Raw genomic sequence first — 17,652 nt, forward strand, 5'->3', positions numbered from 1 at the left:
TGCATAAACAATGCTATTCACATTAAAAAAAGCAAATTACGTAAATTTAAAAAACTAGCGTTGTCTTTTAGTCTATTTTCTTAACGATAGAATTATCTGTTTTAAACTTGTTTAAAAGTATTGTACGCCAAAGCAAAAAATATTTAATATAATTGTGTTCAATAAATAAACCATTATGATGTTAGTTTTTTTAATATCATTCAACATAAATTTTCATATTATAAGGTTTTAAAGACTTTCAAAAAATAAAGAATACAAAAAAAATGTATTTATTTATTTTAGTAACTATTTTATTGAAAGAAATATATACTAAAATTTTGTTTTATTACATAATTTTTAGATATATTAATAGCTTGTATAAGCTCAATAGCAATTAGTTATTAAATATTTTTTTGTATTACGAATTCATTATTATTATTTCTTTGTAAACAAACTTTAAAAGCAATATCAATTAAATCTAACTTGGGAATATTTAAATAAAACTACTTTTCGTTAAAATTGATATTACGATATTGGATTGAACTTTAGTTTTACATAACCAATTTTTTAACACGTATTAATAAAATTATTCATAGTTCAAAATTTATTGCGGACGTCAAAAAAGTCATAATGTTTCAGATGCAAGTTATATTTTTAGAAACTTCATTAGTTTTTTATGTTATTCTTTGTCAATAAGTACAACAGGAATTTTTATCCTAAAAATTGATTCTATTTTTATCTAATTATTAAAGATAAATAGACTTTAAAAACAAAAGTTTCCTTTTTCATCTAATTTTTTTAACTATAATTGATAATTAATAGGTCTTACTCAAAACAAAGATTGTGCAAAAGATATAGTACAGTTAAGATAACAAATAATACAGAAAATAAATAGTAGAAATTCAGTACAAGCTTCACAAATAAAAAAAACATTATCTTTCATATATTATAAGTTTCTTTCAATTAAAAAATAATTTTTTAGAGAGTTATGACTACAAACTTATCAACATCAGCTTAAAATTCAAACTAAATATTAAAGTAAAATTTGACATTTAATTATCTTAAAAAACAGATTTTTTTTTTGTTTTATAAATTTGTAAAAACTTGACTTACTCATTTAAAAGTTTTAACCATTTATAAATAAAATAGTATCTATAATTTAATGATATCTTTATTTATAACTGTTTGTTGAAAGCTACTAAATGATTAGTAAGCATAGAATTATGAGGTTTTTTATACTTTTAAGTTGTATAGTTTTTAACTGTTTATAATATATAACTACTTTTATTCGGCGTTTAAAAAAAGTATTTTTCAAATTTAATTTTTAAAATCTATATATTCATTTTGAGCGTAATAAAATTTTTAAAATTAGAATATTTAAATTCATACTTGAATCTTCAAAAAAGTTTTATAAATTATTATTAATGTTTAATATTTTTTTTTTTTCTTCAGGTTAGTTTTTTCAGATTAAAAATTTATTTATCTAAAATAAGATAAATGATTTACTAAATATAACATTGCTCTTTAGATAAAAACTTTTCACTGCCGCATTAAAACCTTACAGCATTTGAAAAAAATATATATGTATGATAACCTTTAGTAAAAAATCAGCATACAGAAAACTGTGATATAATAAATCATTTTAAAGTAAAAGTAAGCTTTTGAAAACGTAATTAAAGTTTATAAAAGTTTAAAAAAAGAAAATCTAATACTATATCGGGTTATAAACTTCATAATACAATTTTTCTTGAACTAAATTAATTTAATTAAATATCAAAATACCTACAATTTTCATCTAAAATATACATAAATGTTATCAATAATTTTCAAAATTTTATATAGTTTTTTAGTAATCTCATTTAATGGTAAAATCTTGTAAAAGTTTAAAACAAGATTAAATTATAGATGCTTCTTATAACAACACATTTATTAACAGTTTTGTATTAGGTCAAAGTTTTGTATTCTAATGGTCTTCTTTTCAAAATTTAATTTAACTTACATAAGTTTTAAAACTTAAAAAGGATAACGAATAGTTTTTGAATAAAAAATAAATTGATAATTTACTATTTTATCTATTGATAGTAAATAAAATTTAGTACGTTAAAATCTCAAACTAGTTTAATACAAACAGTACTTAGCTTTTTCTAACATAAAACAATAAAATGAAATTTCGTTCAACTTTAGAACATTGTATACGAGATTTTAGTTTCATTATCATTTTAACGTTAAAGACTAATAAAAACAAATGAGATATTTGAAATTAGTTATAGTTTTAACTGAATGTATTATGAATTATTATTCAAATTATCTGCACTTTTTGTTTTTTATTGTGGATTATTGACAATAAAACAAAACATTTGTTTAAGCAAACTTGAATAACAACGTTTTAAGAATAGAATAAAATAGTGTACCCAGAAAGTTTTCTTTTCTTTATAAAAGTATTGCAAATAAAGTTTAATAAATAAGAAAGATTACACTTTTTATTTTACACAATTTTTTTTATATTCATTTTTACAAAACACAACTTTTTTTTTACTTAATTTTTTTTATTGATACAAAAAACTTAACTGCATCAAGGTCTTCATGAATAAAAAAAAAAACTAAGACAAAAATAACCTTTTAAAATGTTTTAAGAAGTAGTTTTAAGCATATTGAAAACAGTGAAAAAAAATGAAAACTAAACTTTTCTAGTTTATTAGATTATGGTTAAAGAATAAACTATTACGATAGCAATAAAACATATTTCTAAGTAAGAAGAAAATTATGTTAAAAAAAAAAATTATTTAATTTTCTTTTGTTTCAGAGAATCTTTCCACCGGTGTCATTTCAGTTTCACATTCGTATAAATTAGAATCGGGTCGCTGTTATTTTGTTATAAATTATTTTTTAAATATTAATTACTTTTACTGGGCATTTAAACTAAAAAAATTTCCAAAAATTCTTCACTTTAATATTAGTTGAGAAGTATCTTGTTTTTGAAAACAAGGTTTTGGTACAAAAATCTTTTGCAACCTTTTGATATAATTTAACTACAGCTTTAAACAGCAAGAAAAACTTTTTTTCTTTATAACTTATTTTTAATCTAATCTAGCTTTTAGAATTAGGATGTTAGAATTCTTTAGATAACCATACAATAATTTTAAATATGTCTATTTCCCATAAGTTCTTAAGCACAAAAATACAGATATTTTTTTCAACATTTTTGAAACAAGTTTAGCTTGAAACTAAAAAAAAGTATTTATAATAAAACAGTTAAGGAAAATTTAAATTAGATAAATAACCAAACTTATTTATACATATTACTCATTATACACATTTAAAATTTTATATCATGCTCAGTACAAAAATACATCGGAACAACAGTAAAACTATATCATATACACGAATAACTTTCTTTGCCTCCTTTAAAATCAAGTTTAACATCTAACAACTGATTCGTAAAAACCGTAAAAACATATTTTTTACACAAGTAAACCAACTGTTCGTAATAAACTAATCACTTTAGAAAGTTTTTAAAAACAAATCATAGATCAAAGTTCTGTTGGTTTTGTAGCACACTGTTTGAGTTTATTGCAATTTTTTGTAACCTTTAAAACGAAACAAAAAATCAAAAATAAAATTTTAAAAATATAGTTTGACTAAAAATATATTTAGTGAAAGTTAACAAATATTATTTACTAAGTTAAAATGCTTAAGCCTGTTTTTCTTACTTTTTTAAGTTGTATGCCAGAAAATAAACCTTGTTGCATTCAATTTCAACTAAGGTATAAATACATTATTAGGAAATCAATTATTGTAAAAGGCTGCATCGTTTTAATTTTAAAATAGCTACGAGCTAATTGATATTATAGAAAAAAAAATACATAAAAAAGTTCTAAATTGTTTAATTTAATTAAAATTTACGAATTTATGTAGTTTAAAACTAAATGTTTACCTTTACAAATGATCATCTTTGATTTTTTTTTCTTTTTTAGCTATTTTTTGTTTACATAGTAAAAAAGACTAAGCTTTTTCAGATAAAATAATTTTTAAAAAATTATAGTAAAAAGTGATAAACTTTTACATTGCTTTACTATATACCTTTGTTTTGTAATTATTTGGACTTTGGAACTGCTGTTTGTGTTTGAAGTTTTTCAAAAGAACTTTTTCTCTATCATCATTGATTTTATGTTTTGTTTTCCCAAATGAATTTACAGACGAACTCTATTTTTCGTTAAAAGTTAAACAAAAAGTTTTGGCAGAAACAACTGTATAGTAAATATTTTATTACTTTGACTTTTTCGTATAGTTTACAAAACAAACAAAACTAAGTTTAGTAACAACTAAAATAAATTATAAAACACCAAAACACTTAAAAAACGTTTATTTATTTTCATCAGTTTAAATCAGTAAATTTATTATAAACGATTCATTATTATATATACTAGACTAGGGGTGGGCAACGTACGGCCCGCGGGCCGGATCTGGCCCACAGAGTGAAATTGACCGTCCCCTGACCGTTTTTAAAACTTTAATGGGATCTGGCCTGCAAATGAAAATGAACAAATTGATCCGGCCCGCGAGCAAAGTGACAGGCCCGCAAAGGGTCAATATTGTTAATTTTTTATAAAATTTTGTATCATATTTTTACAAAACAAAACTGTAAGAACTTGACTTTAAAAACATGCTAAAAAATTATTTATAAATTAATGTATACTTATAAATACACCATTTTGTAGTAATATTTTGTGTTGTTTTAATTTAGTTGACATATCTTTTTGTCAAATTACCCTAAACAAAGTGCTTTTTTAAGTACAATATTTCACATACGTATCTTTTTCAATTACAATGTCAATTCTATTTATAAACACTTCTTAAACATCTGACATATCTCAATCTACATCTTAAGTTGTTAGACTTGAGAAAGTTTTGTGAATTCGAAGGGTTCAAAAAAGTGGTTAACTGTATCCATAAAATTAGACTCCGGCCGGATCCAAAAATTTTATTTAAATTAGAACCCGACCGAATCCGGATCACGACTTAAAATTATTATCCAGTCGGATTCTGATATAGAAAGTCATTATTCGGCTGAATCCAAAAGCTGGATCCAGTAAATCAATAATTTTAAATGCTCCGGACGGCAAAAAACTAAATTTTTCAGGATCCGGCCCGTTGATTTGAAAACGTTGCCCACCCCTATACTAGACTAAACACTGAGACATTTATTTCTCCCTGAAGCTTTGAACTAATCAATGAAAATATTAGTAAGTTAAACGACAATTAAGAACTTAATTGGTAAGCAAACTTAGTTATGAACTAATAATTATATCTGTGATATATTGAATAGTATAAAAAACAAATGTTTCAAATTAAAGTATATAACATTACTTTGGAAATCTTATAGACTGACAGTTATGTAATTTTTAGTAACTCTTAATATTGCAGAGCTTGTATGATAAAAAATATAAGTATTCGTACCAAAGTAATTTTACTTTTGGATTTTTCCTTCTACTTATATGTAGATCCATAAGCATTAAAAACTTTTTGCTAACCTTTTTGCAGCCCTTAAAAGAAAATCCAGTAACTTTTTTTATGGCTGTAAACGCAGGTAGAACACGTTTGAAGTTTTTCACGCTTTCTTGCAATCTCTCTTCGAAATTGTGGCCTAGGAAAGTGTACAGCAAAGGATTAATAGCAGAGTTGGCATATGCCATGGCAGTGAAAACTTGTACTAAGTAGTCACATGTTTTGAAGCTTAAATATGTACCTGATTAATTTTATTTTTTATTAATTAACCTTATAAATTTATTCATTGATTCTTTATGTTTTAAGGTATATAGTTTCTGCTTTTCTATTATTTTAGTAGTTTTTTTTTATTTTGAGTACTCGTAAGAATTTTATTATTTTTAAAAAAAATATATTTTTTTCATTTTATGATTTTATCACTTAAAATTTAGTTAAATCAAAACAAACGTAATCAACAAGTAGCTTATTTTTTACTCATTTTGTTTTGTATTTGTATTTCACTGTTTTTAGTATAAATTATATACAAAGTAGTTCATTGCTAATAATTAGTTTTACTCGATGGAACTTCAAATTTAATCTAATTTTTTTTGTTTTACTTGAAAATCAAAAATAAATTCAAATAGTTAATCTCATTTAAAATTTTTACGTTTTATAACTTGTATCACAGTTAAAAAAAAATTTATAAATTAATTTAACTATCATAAGCACAATTTTATTAGTTTTTTTGTTTTTAAACTCTTTAAGGTTTATTAATATTTAATATTCTTTTTTTAGTGTTTAAAAAATCACACATTTATTAAAAACGTTTGAAATAAGTTATAAAAGCTTAAACCTGGTTTATTTGTTTAATCTCACTACTTAATAAAAAAAAAATTTTTATATTTTTACATAAATACATCCATCATTATTCCACCTTACCTTTCATACGGATCATGTCCAGTACGGAGTATGGGAACCAGCAAACCAAAAAGCAAACGACCAATACTGCCACCATGCGTGTCACCCTTTTTCTCACAACTTTTGATTTTCCTCCGCTAGTTGTCGTACTTTGTGACATTTTCTCCTCACTTACACGCAATTTGTGAAGAATTGATAAGTAAGTAATTGCTGTCAAGTATTTATACTAAAAATTAGGAACATATTTTCACTATATTTAACTAAAAGAGTTATAACTTTGGTAATGACAAATAGTTATTAAACAAAATAGCTTGAGCTAATGTGTAAGTTTAAATTCTTTAGTTTTAAACGAATGTTAGTTATCGAGAGGATGAAATTTAGTCCTGCGATGTACTTTTTATTGTTTTATCTTAAAAGCTAACAAACTTGGTTTTCAAAACAATAAGAATTATCTAGTACACAAACAACCAAAATGTTAGTGTTTTTTTATATATTAGGATATGTTCAAAAGTGTTGACTATTCTTTTTTTGAATTAGGATCTTAGTAAAAGTATAATACTTAGTTTTACAGCGAGAATTTTTGTGTTTATGAAAACTTTTACACATTGATTATAACTTAGATTTTTAATAAAGCTGAATATTAACTTTAACAATACATAAATTAAATAAAAAAACAACCTTTTATTTTATAACTTTGTGTTATATTGCAAGTTATAGTTTTTAAAGCATTTGATATTTTAACAAAGTATTGCTAATTTAGTAAAACACGTAGTATTTTAAAATATATTGTTATTTTATTTTTTGTAAATATAGCTCAAAGTTTTTAAGTATTTTTTTTTTAATAATATATTCTGTAAAAAAAACAGAGTGCACAAGTTTTGTACGAATGTATGCAAGCATGTTGCACTGTCTACAAATAGACTGAGAATAAATATTTATTAGTTTTTAATTCTCAGTTGTTTTTTGTCACACCGGTTTGTTAAACAGTCTTAATGTTTCAACAGAACTTTATATATGGTGTTTGTAAAGTTCTATATTAAAAATGTTTGCAAATAAATACTAAATGAAAAGTACTTATTTATATATTCAGTAAATAAAAGTATTTAAATTATTAGATTTAAAATATTAATCTAAAAACCATCCTAAATTTTCTTAGTGTTATGCTAGTAGAAACAAGTCCAAAAGAAATTCGTAAAATTTTCTTTGTGATTTAAACATCCTTATATATTGATTCTTAAAATCCTATTGATATGGAGAAAAATTAACAGAATGTTCTTGTTAAGATACTTAAAGTTTAAGGGATACGATACGTTGCATGTAAAAACAAAACTTCTCGTTTTAGAATATTCCCTTTAGCAAAATATTTTAATCTGTATGTATTTTAAACATTCTCTTATATAGGATTATTTATTTTTAAACTTTTATAAAAAACTTTAAAATTATGTAACTTCAGCATATTGACAAAAATGTTTATAATAATAACAGTATGTCATTTAAACAAAAACGGAAAAGCATATTTAACATTATAAATTGTACAATGAAAAAGTTAAAAAATTTGTGATATAGTAACCCTTAAAATAAATCATTAAATATAAAGTTGTTAAAGTTTAATATCGTTTATTGGTTGTTTAAGAAAAAACCTTATGTTTGTTTTTTTATTAGACTTTTGGTCTATAGTAAATAATGCTTATTTTTCAAATTAAAACATTTCTTACAAATGCAAATTATTTTTTTATTAAGTTTCTTAAACCTACCTGTTGTTTTGAAGTTTTATACATTTATTTAACAGCAAGTAAGCTTATCAAATAATTCAGAATTTAGATTATTTCGACTAATTTAATAGTGGAAGAAAAAAATATTAACATTAAACACTACACTTTAATAAAAACCGATTCAAAAATGCATTAAATCCAATAATAAGAGTAAAACGAACAAAATTATTAGTTAAAAAAAATCATGTTTACTTATAACAGCAAATGGAATGATGAAGGAAATTATGAATTTTATGACTTTCCAAACTTTTTCTGTTTCACTTATTTTAGCATGTTGACATGATTTGCCCTCCAATTCAAAATCATCAATTAAACTTTGATCTAAAACTGTTTTGAATTTTAGACAGTTACTTTAAGATTTTTATAACATAGTTTGATAATAAAAAACAAATAAAAACGAAACTAGTACTACTTAGAATTAAGTTATGTACTAGAATTCAAAAAATAGTATTTTCAAAATTTAAATTTCTATTCACCTCAAAAAAATGACTTCGATTAAATTTTTTCGTTAGTCGAGTTAAATTGTACTTTTTTAAGTATCGTTTGTTAATAACTAAACTAAATTAAATATTGTATATAAGTTCAATTAATTTAAAACAAAGCGTATTATAAATAATATTTTTTTCTTCAACTTATTTCACAAAATAGTAGTAATCGAAGTATTTAATTTTATGATAAGAGAATGTTTTTTACAGTAAGTTAATTTATATTGTTTTATATGTTTATTTTAATGTGTCTAAAAAATAGTTTCATTAATAATTGATATAAATATTTATAACCAATGAAATTTAGTTCTTCAAAATTGATTGTTAAAATATTTTAAAGTTTTAATAAAAACAAAGTATAGTTTGCATACAAATTCAAAACTAAATTTTCTAAATTTTTCTAGGGTCCAGTTTAGTTTTAATTTTGAGTAACAATAAAAATTTAATTATAATTCAGCTTACCTTCGTTGTAGTAATCATCAGTATTCGTAAAATTTGTATAGTCTGTATGAAAAAAAAACTAGTTAGAACTCTCAGAGGACTAAGTACAAAGCATGACTTTGTTAAAGGTGGCGCGTTCTAATTATAGTTTAATAAATTTCAAAACGATGAACTGCTAGTATTATTATAAATCTCTAAGGTTAACTAGTAGATTATTTTAACTTTAATCTTTTTTTAGTGTGTTAATTAGAGAAAACTAAAAATAAACATGCTTTTTGAGACAAAATACAAAAATTAGTATAAAATATTAAAATAAATTTTAACTAACATCTAGATTCTTCATACGGATATTCATAGTTTTCATTAAAGGTGTTGTTTTGTGAGTCACTGAGTTAAAAAAGAAAACTATAAATACTTTGTTCTGATATTAAAAGTTTGAAGGTATGTTTTTTTGAAACTAATAATTTATTTAGAAAAATTTATAGAAGCTTAGCTAAAATTTACAAAAAAAAATAGTTAACTAGTGTCGAAGTAACAAAGAATCTTAAAGTTTCTAAAAAAATTAAATATTTATACTTTTTTTTCAATTTAGTAGTTTATGCATAATAAGACTAGTAATTTCAAAATAAGTTTGAATGTTGATAAATTAGTTAAATTACAATTTAACAGTAAATTTTTATAAGTCTCAGTAATTAAATTTGTTTAGATAAAAATTACTTGTTATTTCTAATATTCAAAACATTTATTTTGTTCATAAAACTAATAAAAAACTAAGAAATTATAGTAACTTAACTTTTAGATATACCTTTATTATAACAGTAATTTATAATTGTTTAAAAGGGAATGCTCGTTTTTTAAAAACCTATACAAGCTTTGATGGTTTTCATAAGCTTTACATATAAACCATATTTGATTTTGTAATATAATTTTGAAACATACTTTTTGAAATGTTCAAAACCTAAAAAAAGAACATATTTACTTACTAATCACCAATATTTTTTATTTCGTTTAGTAAATCAGAATCTGTATTTGCATCTGGAAATGCTATATCACACAAAATAGTGTTTTGATCACGAACTTCAGTTCTTGTATATAAAATTTGAGGTAAAGTCATCAGTATCGATATAATCCAAACAAAAACACAGATAAACTTCGTTCTTTTTCTTGTTCTAATCTGCTTATGATTTAACAATGAAAATAGTAAATATAAGTATTTGTTTCAATAAAATTTTAAATTAAATTTATTTTTAATTAATTCAGAAGCTTTAAACTATCTGTTAGCATGATTTTTATTGGCTTTGTAATAAACTTGGTTTTTTTTATATCTTACATTTATGTAATATTTATAAATGATATTAAAGCAAGTTGTGTACAATTTAAAGCATAAAGCTTTGTTGGTAATTTAAAACAAACTACAACTACTTTAGTCTGTTTACAAACTTATAATCATAGTATGCATTAATAATTAAAATTAAAAAACCGTTATAGTTATTTCAGATTAAAACAATTTTGCATTCGAGTTTTGAGTTATTTGCTCTAACTTGTTAAAATATGAAAAACATTATCGTTTTTTTATGTTTGCTAAATAATAAAATATAAAAGTCAATTAAATTTTAAAGTTCTAAAAACTTTTTTACTGACGATCAAACTTACAATACACATACTCCCTTTAAAGATAATTAGAAAAAAAAATTATCATAAAAATTCTAATAAGGAAATTATACTTTTTTTAATATGTTTTAATTTATAGCTTTTTATTGAATAAGATAAAATGTTTACCTTTCTCCTTAATTTATAAAAAAAAACACTAACTATATAAATAGTTTAAAAACTATTGCGAGAAAACAAAATAGGTTTAAATCGTATGTTATTACTTTAATCTTTATTTTTTAATTTTTTACTCAAAACATCTATCCAACTCTACTATGAAGAATAATAGTAAAAATTCATTATTTACTAATGATTGTATAAACACTTACTAGGGAGTATTTTGTAGTATATTTTAATGGAAAGTATAACTAACATCATTAGAAAATAATTAACAAAAAACTAATTTTATCTTCGTTCTAGTTGAAAAAAGGAAAAATAGAATACTATTTTCAAATTTTGATGAACTTAGATAAAAACAAACTTAAAAGTTAACTTAAAAATGATTTATTACAATAAGTCGTTTATAGAATAACTCATTAAGTTTAACAAAGATTGATATGAAGTTTACTTCTATTTCTATTTCTTAACAATATGCTACTTTGGTTTTTTAATTAAAAAAATGAAAACGACTGTGGAAAACAAAATGTCAAAATATGAACTTAATTTTTAACATTTTGTTGGCTAGTTTAATATTATTATTTACTGTTTGATTGTTTATTCTACTTTTTTGTATACTTGTACACACGTGGTTTAACAAGTTTACAGTAAAAGACATCTTTTTTGATTTAATTAATTAAAGTTTATTCTTACTCTTTAATCTTAAATACTCTACTTGAATTTAAACTAAAGATAAAAGGTAGAAAATTTATTCTTATAACCTGATCAAAATTTAAAGTACAGCAAATAAATGAGTTGTATATGTGTATAACATTTAAATACTGGAAGTGTATTATAAATAATATTCAATTTATGTATTTTTAAGAAAAATAGTTGTCAATAAAAAAATGAAATTTGTCTTTTTCAGGTTAACTATGTAACTTGTTCATTCGTATTTAAACATTTAAGGTAGGCATAATGTAAAATTGTCTATTTTGAAAACATATACAAAAATAACATATTTAAAATAATTCAATAAATCATAATAGTATTCAAAAATCTACGCAATTCATAATTGACTTTTTATTACAATAGCTATAATCTTAATCTTTCGACGTGAATTTATTTCAAGACTAAAATTTCAATACTGTTTTTTATTATACTGAACCTGTTGTACCTTATAAAACAATGTTGCAATAAAAAATCTTAGTTACATAATTATTTGTACGTCAGTGTTTATAGTTTATTTTTTAAATGTGTTGTATAGTTTCTTTCAAATTTTGCAAATAAATACTAAATAAGATTCCAAATCTAGTTTTAAAGTTAACTTAAATTATAAATAAAAAAATTTGTAACGGTTTTTATTGTCTTAGTATGTCTGAGTTTTTGTTTAGTTCAATTTTTTGTTTTATATCAGAAAAAATGCCCTATCAAACAATTGAAATAACTAATTCATATAAATAACCTTTTTATCAGTATTTTTAGTATTAAAAAATCAATGTAATTTTTAAGTAGTACTGTGCTAGCTAACTGATGAAAACAAAGTGCATTACATTTAAATACTTTTAGCTAACTGTTTATAACGATTTTTTTTAAGAATTATACACTTTCGACTTAGTAAAAGTTTATAACTCGAATAATAACTAGTAAATTTACTGGTAAATAAATACTTGTTATATACTTGAAAATCAATAAAGTTGTTTAACTAAAAGTGAGTAAACTATACTTTTCAAAACAATTAAACTAAATGCGAAAAAATTAAACTTTTATTTTCTTAGGTTTTTAAATATTTGTGATTTTTTAAGAACAGCCATTGCTCCACAATTACATATTTAGAATTCAATTTACCTTTAAAGATATGAAATACCATTATAAAACTATATAAATATACAAACACTTATCACCTGCCGAGCTCTAGTAGTGTAAGCCACAGCTATGTACCTGTCAATACTCATTGCTGTAAGAAAAAACACGCTTGCTGTGTAATTAAGTGTTTGAAAAGTTCTTGCAGCTTTGCACAAACCTTTAATATTATTTGTTTAATGTAAAAATTATAAAAAAGAATTTTGTCGTAAGCTTTAGATAATTTTGCCAAGATTTTTAATACTAAAACATAATTACTTTATGGCAAACTTCTGATAACTTTAATAACTTTTTTAAATTACGAAGTGGTAAAAGCTTTTTAGCGAGCATAAATGAAAACCTTCTTAAAATTAATAGGTTAAACTTTAACATTTTTATTGATTTTATATTTAATTTCATAGACAAAAAAATCAACCTACCTAAGCCAAAATTCCAACTGTTAGTAAGTTTATACATTGCAAAAAACGGCAACATAAACAAAAATAAGCTATCTGTCAGAGTGAGTTGTAAAACGTACATTGAAGTAACTGTCTTTGCTGAAAATTTAATAACTTCATTTATATTTATTTAAATTTTTTGGATGTTCGTAAATCTCATTATCAATTTATTTTAGTATTTTCACTTTAATTTAACGTTACATTTAAAGTAAGTTTAGTAGAATCAAAAAAAAAAGAGTTATGATATATTCAAATAGAGCGAAAAATAAACCTTAGAAACTACGTATCTAATTTATGCTTTTCTTTTATATTATAGTATCTACTAAAACCATTTTATTATACTCTAAAAACTTCTTAGAACAAGAATTCGTACAGGTATATTTATGTATTGTATATAATCAAATAAAATCGGTATAAAATTTATTATCCATTTTATATACAAAAAATTTCTTTCTTAAATATTCAAAAGTATAATGATCCTTATTTTTATGAATAAGTACATATTTCTCGTTCATAGTAAAATTACGTATAAGAATGTTGTGATAACAAAATCTTATCAAAAAATACTGAAAGTATTTTATTCTTTAAATGTTTCCTTGCATTTTTTTTCTTGACTAAGAATATGATTCTCTTAATAAGTTTATAACTTTTTGAAATGCTAGATTACTAACTAAGCAAAATTAAAGGATTTATTTTTAGTTAAAATGCAATAAAATTTTGTCGTAAAAAATGGTAAAGGTCTAAAAGGTCAAGGGGTTAAAGAAATATTAATTTATAAGTTTAGAAAAACTATATTTAAATATTTAATTATCATGGATAACAAAGGCAACGATTAATATTAAAAACACAGTAAAAACCAACGCATATTTTTTTTAAACAACGCAACTGCTCAAAATAGCTGTTTTCTGAAACGAAATAATTAATAAGGCCTGAATATGACACACTCGCTCTTAATACAGCTTGTTTTTATAATCAATACGAACGACTTTGTTGCACCTAGAGTTTTCGCAAACAAAATATTTGACATAAGTTGTCATTTAAAAAAAAATAGATTAACAAAGGCGAAACTAAAAGTTTTTATCAACCTACAACTGTTGTTTTCTTTTTATTGAGTCCAGACCTCGTGAGAAATCAACTTAGCGCTTTTTTAAATTTTTTAACTACACTTTTAGTGTTTATAGACTATATTTAGGTGCCATAATAGTTTAAGTATATTTTTTAATTGTACATAAGTTTCTTATTGAATTTATATATGATTTACTAGTTAATTTTGTTACTTTCGAACTTAATAATATAATTAAATATGAGCTAATAATTCTTTGTGCATAAAAATGTTACATATTTTTTATTCAAACTCATTTATTCAAAAACTTAAGCTATATTTTTACCTACATTTACAAATTTCATATTTATTAACATATTTGAAATACAAACAACTATTTTTAAGTTGTCTAAGAACGTTTCAATGTTATCGCAATTTTTCAGCACAACTTGTTTTTATTTAATCTAGTTTTAAAGCTGCGTAAAAGCTTCCTAATTATATTACTCTACTAGTATCGGGAAATTTATATACGATTATATACGATTGATTCTTGGTGAACTTTTTTTTAACTAATATTCAATTTATTTAAAGTAACATTTTTAGTTGTCGAATGTCTGATAAAAGGCTTTTCATTCATCTTCTTCAACAAGTAGTTAATAAGAGTATATAATAATTAACTCAACTCAACACGACAAATGAATAAGAAATTATCAAAATAGTTTAAAAAAAAATTAGTTTTTATATTTTGCGTCAAAGTAAAAAGTATACTATAAAATACTGCATTAAATAAACTTTAACGAAAATCTTCAAAAAGTTATTTTCAAAAACAGTATGAGACAAGCTAATTACCATCTATCCTGTGATGAAAAGAACTTAGTCTTTAAGTTTTATTAATTTAAAATTGTGGTTTATATTAATTTATTGGGGGACGGGTAAAATATGCATAAAGGATAACTTTTGCACAAAGGCATTTTTGCACAAAAAGTCATTTTTCACAAGAGTTATTAATTAAATATTAAACTAATATTGTAATACTAATAATCAAATAAATTAAACAAAAAAATAGTTAAAAATAACCGATCTAGGGTAAAGGTTAGGGGTAATATTGACACTGAAATTAATAATTATAATAAAATACCGACTAAGGGTAAAGGTTAGGGAAACAGTAACAGTAACGAAAAAAAAAATAAAATAAATAAAAAAATAAAATAATAATAAAACAAAGTTACCGACTAAGAGTAAGAGTTAGGGATAATAGTGGTAATAAAAAAAAACGTAATAATAAATTAAATAAAGAAAAATGTGCAAAAATGACCCTTCTAAAAAAGTTTCCTCGTGCAAAAGTGACCCTTTTTGCAAAAGTTTTCCTTCTTGGATATTTGACACCTACCCATTTATTGGTATATGTAAGCTTTAAACTCTTAAACACTAGTTTATTTGTGTAACTATTGGGTATAGAAAACTTAGCTATGTATAAGAGTTACTTATTGGATTTTATTGATTAATTTCAAAAGCTAGAAAAACTACTTAGAAAGCTTAAAAACAATTGTTCTGCAATGTTAATATTCTTGAATTATTTTTAAAAAATGTTTGTTAAAACTGGATTTATCTACTTAGTTTCTAGGTCTATCTAACTGAACTAGTGTTTATTTTTATATTATACAAAAACTATTGATTAATATTAATAAATAATCAAAACTGTTCATAAAATATAAAAAACAATTTAAAATATTCATTTAAAAAATAGAATTGTCTTTAGTGATTTTTTTTTAACAACATTAAATATTTCGTAATTTTTCTTCGTCTTGTTATAATGTTTCGTATAAACTAAAAGTTTTTAAGGAATAAAAAACATCAAATAATTTTATCAAGTTAGGATGTAAATTTTTATAACTAGGAGTACTAACAGGTTTCTTTTTCAGCAGTTATAATGAAAAACACTACCATGTTAGCGATAATCCCAACAACAGCGATTATGAAGTAAACTGCAGCGAGTGAAACATCAATCGGTTTAGGATTGTATGTCGAGTTCTTTTCGTTCATCTCTTCCAAAAAATCATACATTTTTAATTAGTTGCTAGTTTAAGTTAGCAATCAGTAAAGATTTAAAATATATCTAGTTTTTTGAATTTATAAATAGATTGCTTAAAGAAAATCATAAGTTTTTATTTTCTGTTAAGGAAGATTTCTAAAGTTTTATTCTGCTCTAAATTTAGTTTTTATGTTTGTTTTTATTTTAACCGTTGTTTCAAATTTTTATCATTATTAATATCTTGCAACTGATGAAATCATTTAACTATTAACGTTATTTTGACCTCAAGGTTATAGGTATATATTATACTATTATTACATTTTTTTTTTCATATAATTTCGTTGTTTCAATTAAAATGTAATGTCGTTTTATCATTTAAAGATATTTAAGTATTATAATGAGTGTTAAGTTTTTTCTCAGTTGTATTCAAACTTATAAAAAGTCATATAGACTAATCAAATAGGAAAATAAAGGTAAATAATATCAAATTAAAATGAGAGCCTTATAAATTTTCGGTAATCTGCTTAAGTAATACAAACGTTTTTAATTCTTGTTATATTGTTTTTTTTAATTCTAAAACATTTTTGTACAGCATTGTAAAAAAGCTTAGGTTTAAACTTACTTTAAAGTATTAAATAACTGTAAATAAAAATTTGGAAATTTAAATTCTAAAAGATTGCCTTAAAAAAATAAAAACTTGAATTAAAAACAAAATTTAGTTAAAAACACAGTTAAAATAATTTAAACTGATATGCCAAAGTAAAACCAAAACTAAAGAATAAGTTAGAAAATTGTGTACCATGATGAATTTCATAAAAATTTGAATCACTTTTACCATCCTAATTTTTTTTTTCATTTTTAGTATTATTTAAGATATTTTCAATTTTTTCTAGAAAAATTAAGTGTGCGATGTTTAACACATGACTAATACTAAGATATATAAGTCCATTTTAATAAAAAAAACTTAAATATCTAAAACTATAAAAATTTCACACTTGTTTCAAAAATTGCGTTTTTATTCTTTTCTTTTACATTTTATATTTTCTTTTTCTTTTACATCATATACATTTAGTGTTTAAAAACTTTTTTTACATAAAAACCGTAAAAATTTTAATACACTTGCTTTAACTTGTTAAAATTATTTTTTTATCTTAACTATTTAATCGAAAACTTTCTGGCTAACATTTTTTTACACATTCGTAACATTATGCTACTATAATGTGTCAACACATGAGGAATCTAAGGATTTGTAAAACAGAACATTATTTTTATACAATGCATCTTTTTACTTGACTTTGTAACTCTGTCATCTTACAACACAAAACTACAAGACTGCGGCGGAAGAATGAAATGAAAAACTGTATTTTACAATACTAGTTCATATGGTTAAAATGTTGTCTGTGTCCAATCTTTATCGTTATACTGTTCTACTTATGTGGTGTTTTAAACAACA

The 17,652-nt window shown here is 22.5% G+C and overlaps 1 protein-coding gene across 1 annotated transcript; it reads right to left on the reverse strand.

Annotated features, from left to right (window-relative positions):
* Nucleotides 1-2,762: 2,762 nt before the first annotated feature.
* On the reverse strand, nt 2,763-16,231 carry LOC145841342 (type-2 angiotensin II receptor-like). Its single transcript, XM_082948704.1, has 5 exons — nt 16,075-16,231; nt 12,721-12,848; nt 6,403-6,607; nt 5,511-5,725; nt 2,763-2,840 (listed from the first exon to the last, which is right to left on the reverse strand). The coding sequence occupies exons 1-5, from the start codon at nt 16,229-16,231 to the stop codon at nt 2,763-2,765; spliced, it is 783 nt and encodes a 260-aa protein (XP_082804830.1).
* Nucleotides 16,232-17,652: the final 1,421 nt, after the last annotated feature.

The sequence above is a fragment of the Thalia democratica genome, chromosome 7 (genome assembly GCF_965202585.1).
Source record: "Thalia democratica chromosome 7, ktThaDemo2.hap1.1, whole genome shotgun sequence".
NCBI lineage: Eukaryota > Metazoa > Chordata > Thaliacea > Salpida > Salpidae > Thalia > Thalia democratica.

What these genes read in the sequence shown, in the direction of transcription:
- LOC145841342 (XM_082948704.1), bottom strand. Translation starts at nt 16,231, where the DNA reads ATGTATGATTTTTTGGAAGAGATGAACGAAAAGAACTCGACATACAAT. An exon ending in AACTGCTGAAAAAGAAACCT is followed by an intron (nt 12,849 to 16,074) that starts GTTAGTACTCCT and finishes ATAATATTAAAG; the next exon opens with GTTTGTGCAAAGCTGCAAGA. An exon ending in CTTTTAAGGGCTGCAAAAAG is followed by an intron (nt 2,841 to 5,510) that starts GTTAGCAAAAAG and finishes ACAAAATAACAG; the next exon opens with CGACCCGATTCTAATTTATA.